Source organism: Lotus japonicus, chromosome 3 (assembly GCF_012489685.1).
Source record: "Lotus japonicus ecotype B-129 chromosome 3, LjGifu_v1.2".
Taxonomy (NCBI): Eukaryota; Viridiplantae; Streptophyta; class Magnoliopsida; order Fabales; family Fabaceae; genus Lotus; species Lotus japonicus.
In genome coordinates, this window is record NC_080043.1 from 90,267,456 (window position 1) to 90,275,638 (window position 8,183).

General features: G+C 35.4%; 1 protein-coding gene across 2 annotated transcripts; it reads right to left on the reverse strand.

Annotated features, from left to right (window-relative positions):
- Window positions 1-220: 220 nt before the first annotated feature.
- LOC130747226 (uncharacterized) lies at window positions 221-7,328 on the reverse strand. Of its 2 annotated transcripts, none has more exons than XM_057600095.1 (14): window positions 6,937-7,328; window positions 6,490-6,631; window positions 6,119-6,299; window positions 5,950-6,012; window positions 5,731-5,836; window positions 5,221-5,325; window positions 5,046-5,122; window positions 4,794-4,911; window positions 2,899-2,971; window positions 2,525-2,716; window positions 1,533-1,650; window positions 861-1,085; window positions 719-776; window positions 221-603 (listed from the first exon to the last, which is right to left on the reverse strand). In XM_057600095.1, the coding sequence occupies exons 1-13, from the start codon at window positions 6,956-6,958 to the stop codon at window positions 729-731; spliced, it is 1,470 nt and encodes a 489-aa protein (XP_057456078.1). In that variant the 5' UTR covers window positions 6,959-7,328; the 3' UTR covers window positions 221-603; window positions 719-728. The 2 variants fall into 2 exon arrangements, with proteins under 2 accessions (XP_057456078.1, XP_057456079.1); XM_057600096.1 differs by having other exon boundaries at window positions 6,908-7,328.
- Between the last annotated feature and the right edge of the window lie 855 nt (window positions 7,329-8,183).

Genomic DNA, 8,183 nt, shown 5'->3' on the forward strand with positions numbered 1-8,183 from the left:
ATCATTAGCAAAACTTATTTGAACAGTCGGTGTATAAATCTTTTTGTCTTTTTTTGGGTCTGAAGTCGGTGTAAAGTTCTTAAACTCGTAATAAAAACTAAGTATAAGAAGTTTCTCTTTGCAGACTGCCTAATCAAAGATAATCCCAGTAATGCTCGACAACTAAACCAAAGTAACTAGTCTGATGACCTTGGTTGCTATAAAATTGCAGAGGTATAGCTTCAGAAAGATAAGTTGCACTTGGATTTTTAACAAAATGTGCACTAGGACCCTTAACCTAAGGATATTTAACATAAGGTACCCCTTGAAATGTACACTAGGATGAGTATCCAACAAGTAGCAAAAAGAGTCAACATTCACCATGCATCTTTGCTATTAGAATGGCTTCAAAACATCTCAAGCTTCAGGAAAGGAATGTATTCTTGGAGTCTTAAGAATCTGGTATTTAGTCAAAATAAGATACATAGTCATAGGTGCCTACTCAAGGCATCATTCCTTAACCTTTCCCCCATTAAAATCTGACCATCTCAGGCTACACAAGAATAATGTGAAAGAATACTTGATTTATCTGATTCTCTATTCTTTGAATGCAATCAATCTTCCCTGCAAGTAAAGTGCCCAGTATGTGAATATATATTCATTTCATTCCTATTTTTTCTATTTTCTGGTTGGAGAAAGAATACATGAGGTACTATTAGGGATTGGATACTGAAGATACCTGAAACCAATCAATTTAAGATGGAGATGTGCAAAAGATATGCAGCCCTATGACGAACCTGCAAAACAAAATTATTTCCCTTCATGAAATCACACTGTAATCATCAAATAACTGGTTAAAAACAAAAAGCTCTTGCATTCACCTTCGCTGCATAAGATCGTAGGTCTGTGGCTGAAATTAAGCTAGAACAATGTTTAAGAAATTGACAGAACCTCTCGTCGATTACTGGATTGTCTCCAACTAATGAGGTGGACAAAACCCAATTTTCTGTCAAAACTAAGTGAATGTACATCTTGAAGAAATCACAACTTTTGGCTTTGAAGTTAATCATAGTAAGTGATTCCAGGACCTCTTCTCCACAGTTGGCCTGAGGAAAAACGTAAAAATCTGACTTTCAAAAAGTTACAAAGCAAATCTATAACCACATTTCTAAGATTACTACTGCAATTAATTTGGCAGTGTTCATTTCTAACTTATTTGACAGAATTTTCTTTGTTATTGAGAGTAAAGTCTAACACTTGAAGTCATTTGCACATTTTGCAGGTTTTATATTGCAATATACATCAAGCAAGGCTATATTCTATATTATTACATAATACATTGAATAAATGTATATATAAATATTAAGAGCCAGTTTTAAAGAGTTTAGTGGTGTAAAAATTTCAGCATCATACATGATTTAGTGGTGCTTGTAGTACCAAAACATTGGATTAATGAAAAAAGCGCTGAAGAATAAATTGCATGAAACTTTTGATTATACTTCTTATATGCGCTAGCATAAATAAACTTGATGGGAGAAGGGTAAAAACCATACTTCATCAAAACAAGAAAGCAGGCTTTGATAAGCAACAGCACACCTAAGTTGCTTACAACGAGAACTAGCTTCTGAAATACATTCAACAGCCTGGATGCAATTCAAATCCTTTGAGACTCTGCACATCCAAGAGAGTAAAAATAAGAGAGGGGAAGCAAAGACAGCCTATGGACAACATCTAGAAAATAATTATCAACATACAGTTCAACTTGTTCATTTACAAAGCAAATAGTTTTGGCAACTAATTTCACTAATGATAAAGGTATGACGAACTTGAGAATGTACCAAAATATAGGGTTTTAATAACTAAGCATACACAATTTTGGATTCCAGATATATTTTTCATCATTAGCACTGAAGCATCACCAGGGCATCCCATTGCCTTCATCATACAATAATCACAATTTACAACCAAATCAAAAGAACTCTCCTTCAAAAACTACTGCCAATTGCTCTTCTTGCCAAGGACTCTATGAAATTATGAAGAGATCATTCTTGTGGAATGATCCAAAAAAATTGCAATATTATATTATCTTCGCAGTTCATAACAAAATCCTCTGATAAGTTTTATCATTCATTAAGTAATAGGAACATAAGAGTGACAATTATGGAGTGATAGAAGTTGCTCTTATAATCATAGGTTGTTAACTATAGGTTAGTAGAGTATAAAAAGGGGGAAGGGGACTCATTGGGAGTCATCTATATTGTATCAGGGAATTCTAAGAGGGAGAGTGCTGGTTCTCTCAAATAACTAGCAATTTTAGTTCATTTCTATTCTTGAATAATAGTCATTTTCTTCTCTTTCACTACTGGTACCCATCATTAACCCAGGAGCAAACATGCACAGAAATTATAGCCACAAGATACATTACCCTGTTTTTATGCTGGAATATGAGTGTGATCGTTAAGATGTCAAAGGCAATATTATTAACAGGAAAAAGTTTATATTCTGTTACCAATATATAGCAAAAAAAATTAATAAAAGTAATAACCTGCAAGCAATGAATTTAGCTATGTTTTCACAACTTGAGTGCCATTCTTGGTCTGTGAAGTAATTGACAATTGCTTGCATGCAGTCATTCAAAAGCACCAACAAACCCTGGAACTGGCGATCTAGTAATAGACATATAATTATTTCAACTATCTCTTCAGCTTCTACAGTGGAGAAGATAGCTCTTTTAGTCCTATCACGAGAATCAAGAGGTGTGAGTTGGCAAGATCATACTTTCAAAATATTGTCATTTGAATTATCAACAGGCAATCTAATATATGATACCTAAAACTTAAAATAATACCTAACGAAAGAAACAAAGAACGGATACATAATTTATGTTATACTCTAAATAGACTTCCTGCTGTTGCATACCTTATCAGACAACAGGCAGTGACAAATCTGATCCAAGCTCTAATATTTTGAGGTGGTCCTCCCATTTCAGAATCTAAAAGAGAAATATATACATTTTTCTTAGAAGCATGGTTAAAAGTATGGCAAGATAATTGCACTTTCACATTGAGTAATGCAAACATGCCTACATTAATTGCAATGGAGAAAGAAATAATAGTCACTCATGAAATGGATATATAATGAAAATATAGAAATACTTCTATAAGTGCATACGTGTAACTCTAGTTAGATACACTTCAGTTAAGTGTTAGTTAATTTTCAGTTAAACAGTCAGTGTTTGTTATAATTCTGCTATTTTATTAGCTTCAATTCTGTTTAGTGGTTATCATAAAACTGCATAGACTAGCTTCTATAAATAACTACTCTCTCTTCCAATCTAATGAAATAATTTCTCATTCAGAATATATTTTACTTTCCTGCGTTCTCTTCTTCTATTATGGTATCATGAGCTTCTTATGAGGTCCATTCATGACCTCCCCAAGTTCAGAGAATCCTTTCATACCTCTTCTTCACAGGCTCACTTGCCCACACACACATCACCAAAATGGTTCTGTAGAAAGGAACCATAGGAATCTAGTAGAATCTGGTCTTATTCTCCTCTCTCATGCCCGTTTACACCTCAACTGCATACCTAATGAACTGAATGCCTACCTTTATTCTTCACTCTCAATCTCCTTATTAATGTTCTTCATAAACACTTTCCTGATTATAAATTTTTAAAGGCTCTTTACGGCCTTAAACAGGCTCCACGGGCTTGGCTTGAACGCCTTACTCTACTTTGTTGACTTTTGGGTTCAAAGCTAGTAGATGTGACCCCTCATTACTTTATCTTCATGGTGCTAAACACTGCTTATTTGTTTTGATCTATGTTGATGACAAAATTGTCACAGGCAGTTATCCTACGGCTATTCAGCAGCTTATTTCTCAGTTCAAAGTATGGGGCCAATTATGTGAAGGATCCTACTCTTTTTCGATCTATAGTGGGGTCTCTCTACAGTATGTGACGATTACTAGTCCTGAAATTAGTTTTCCAGTCAACAAAGTGTGTAGAATTTATCTTAGCCACTAGAAGAACATTGGTGAGCTGTCAAACACGTTCTGAGGTATCTCAAAGGAACTATGAATCATTGTCTCTTATTTCAGACAGCCAATATCTATCAACGTTTTCTTCTTACTGCATTCAGTGGTTGCAGATTGGGCGACAGATGTGGATGACAAATGTCCAGTCTAAGGTTCTTGCATCTATTTTGGTCCTAGCTTGGTTTCTTGGTGGTCAAAGAAACAAAATCTTGTAGCTCACTCCAGCACTGAGGAAAAATATTGTAGTATAAGTGTATAACACACTGCTTCTGAGTTGCTATGGATCCAATCTCTTCTCACAGAACTACGATTTTCATATCAGCCCCTCATTCTCTATTGTGATAATCCAAGTTCAAATGCTTTGGCTCATAATCCCATTCTTCACTCAAGAACAACACATATGGAGTTGGACTTATTCTTCCTCAGGAAGTGTTTTGGATAAAATACTCGGACAGAGTTACTTATATATTAGTGATTACCTGCAACTCTAGTTGGTTACACTTCAATTAAACAGTTACAGTGTTTGTTATTGTATTAGCTTTAATTATGTTCAGTGGTTATTATAAAACCACATAGTCTAGCTTCTATAAATAACTAATGTACTCTCTCTTTCAATCTAATGAAATCATTTCACATTAAGAATATATTTTACTTTCCTGCGTTATCTTCTTCTATTAACTTCAGCTCTACATTGCTAAAACTAATTCACGTTTCTTACACAAAGACAATTTGTCTCCCACATTGTATAGATAAACTAGTATAGATATGAGAGTTACCTAAAATGATATCCTCAGCACTGGATGAAAACTTAAATAGAAACCCGTAAATGTCAAGAGCTCTTCTCAAATCAGTGAACTGAGGAAACCAATCAATTTTGACAGGAAATTGATCAACCTGTAAAGAATGAATGTTAATCATAAGGATATAACATCAATCAAGAAAAAAGGCATCAAATTCAAAATAAAATACCAACTCGTCATTTTTATCAAAGATATATTGCCCAAAGTAAACATAACAAACAAACTTACCTCCTTTCCAGAGGAGAGAATTGCACACCAGAAGTCACAGGAAGAGTTTAGGAGCTCTACTTTAGATGAATATAACACTGAAAGAACAAAGTAATACAGATGTATGACTATAAGCATAAAAAAATCTTATAGCTAGTAACAATATAAACATGAAACAAGACAAGCTTTCACTCACTTGTATTGAAGGCCCAAATGGCTACTGGTTTTTCTATATGACCACAGAGGAAAGCTAATCTTGAAAGCCAACCATTGACTAGTAACCCTTCAAAAAAGATATCTCCTGAAAAATAGAGTATTAACTGAGGCATCTCAGGTTCATGTGACAGCACATACTTCATACAAGATGGGATGGAACCAGAATAAGTTGGCAACGAGGGCGAAAATTAAACATATGAGGCAAAGTTAATGACTACTTGGAGGAGGTAGAATAAAAATTTTAAGGAGGGGCAAATATAAACTTAAAATTCTATTCTATTAAGGTAATTTTCACTATTCAGCAGGGGAGAGGAGCAACTTCCCCTTTTTCTGTCACCCTGGTTCCGTCCCTATATATAAGCAGTTTCTTGATGTAAATGAAATCTGCTTCATTACTTTGCAGTGCTAAAAGAAGATGGTTTATAGATATTACGAATTGATAAGAGAGAGAACACTATAACTTTAACAGGAAAAGAAACATCTGAGTAACCTTTGTCCGCAGCCAATTCCACCACTGAATTTAGCTTGTTGTTCAAAAAAGACTGAAAAATGTTACAACTTCCAAGATCAGGAAAGTCCAGAGGGGGGAAGGCTTTCTGCAGTTCACAAAATGAAAACATAACTAATCCCCAACTATCTAACCAGTCAAAAGATAAAAAAAAATGAAACCACATTAAGAGAATGATTAAGCATTGAACTTAATAATAACCTTTTCACCAAAAACTGTTACCCCCCAAACTGGAATTTCCGGTTCGTCGCCAAAAGCTTGCAACTGGACATTAAACCATGAATAATCAGTAACAGACAATGTAAACTCCAATAAAAAAAAAAATTGAAACCATATATAAAGATAAGAACAGGAAGAGCAAAATTAGTGCCTGATTGTGACATTTTTCAACTAGCCTAGTCACCAAAGCTTCCTGGCGATCTTCATCATCGTACGAAGACTTAACTTTCTTTGTCTTTCCCTTCTTTGCCTGCTTTACCTGCTTCTCTAAAAGCTTGTCCTGTTCATTGTAGTGATCTTGGAGAAGATCATCCAACCCTATAGCTTTCTTCCTGAATAACATAAATTTCAATTTTTTAATACTTAGAGCGCCATCTTTGAGGAAAACCCAGATAATGAAAAATCAAGAATTGGGCATAAAAGTTGCAGTTTGGGAAACTATAAACCCTAAAACCCAATGAGAAAAAATCGAAAGTTGGAAGAGTTTGGGGTAAAAGAAGATAGAGGGAACAGAATGAGTACCTTTTTTTGTTGATTGGAAGGGGTTTGAGAAGTTCGTCTTCAACCTCGAAATCCAGAGGGTCGTCCATGTTCATCAAACGAAAGCTTAGGTTTCCAAAAAGCGCCAAAGGGATGAACCTCAACCTATATTGAAAGCTGCACTCTGTTTTTGGAGGGAAAATATCAATTTGCAATTCAGGCCCCATAGAATTAATAATTTCTATTATGCTCCTTGTACAAAAATGCCCCAATCAAAGTGTCAAACCAGAGGCGGATGTACCGCCTGGCCACCCCAGGCCTGTGCCCAGGCTCTGGCCCAAAAGAATAATTTTTTGTTTGGCCCAGATCATAATTTGGGCCCCAAAAAAAAAGAAAAAGGGCAAATGTAAAGGTAAGGGAAAAATTCAGGGACTACTTCATAAAAACAAAATTCTGATACCCTAGTTTTTACTTCACGCACGGCTTCACCTCTGTAACTCTGTTCACCCATTGTTCAATTGCTCCCTCCACTAAGCAGAAGGAGGTAAAACTTCTTAATCTCTGTCCTCTGACTCTGATTCTCTGAACTCAGTCTGTTCTCGATTGTGCATTTGTGCTGGCGTGGGTGGGTGAGGCCGTGACTCGAGCTTCAATTGGGATTTTGCTGGTGTTTGTGATTGTGGGCATCATTGCCACTAGTGAAGGTGCAACTCAGTGGCCCTTCTTTTCTACAGCGCAAAAAACCCCCACCGAGAACATGCAACTATAGTCGTCATCTTCCCCATTCTCCACTCTTCCTCTTCTTTCTCTACTTTTTCTTTCTCTCTTATCTAGTAGATAGTTTGATCTTTTCTATTGTTTATTTGATTAAATTGTAAAGGAAAGCTGTGTATCTCAATCTCGAGACATGCGCAAGCCTTATCACATGACTGGGCAGCTAGCTAGTGATGGAGTAGAATACAAAGGGCTAGAATACAATAAAATAATCTCAACATTTTACTAACCTACTCTATTCATAACACATTTTTTATTTTTATCAGGTTTAATATTAATAAAATATGATATTAGTTTCAATTTTTTACAAGTGTAGTTTAATAGTGCAATGCCCGCAACCGCAGCACCTATAACTTTAACCGCAATTTAAAACCTTAGATTAGACATCAAGTGTGGACTGTTAGGCCTAGACTCAACCTTGCCCAGGCTCCACATAAATCCTGGCTCCGCCACTATGTGAAACTATTGTGAAATATGGTTAAACACAAACATGAGTTGGAATGAGTACCTGAAACTTTACAAACATGCCCAACAATAAGGGTATTGCTCTGGTACCCTCTGAAAATAAGAGGGTTCGGTACTCTGCAGTTCATTATTTAGACAATTAAAGATTGAGTTGCAAATTTAAAAATTTATTGCAAATTAAAGAAAAGGATATAAAACTCTTTGATTTTAAAATTATACTAAAGAAATTGCTAATAAAACATTTTTACTATTCACACATTTTAATAATTTTTATTCTGCCTTAGACCTTTTCTTCAACATTGCCTTTGTTTCTACACAAGGGTTACTTTTGAATTTTGGATTTTTACCCACTCCACTCCGATCAAGTCAATTTTTCCACTTCAATGGAATTTTACCTACTGTGAATTGGTTTTGCTACTCCACCAAGGCACCACATGCTTCAATCCAAATAACATGTGCTTTTATCACAACCGGATAACACCCAATTTACATGCCTT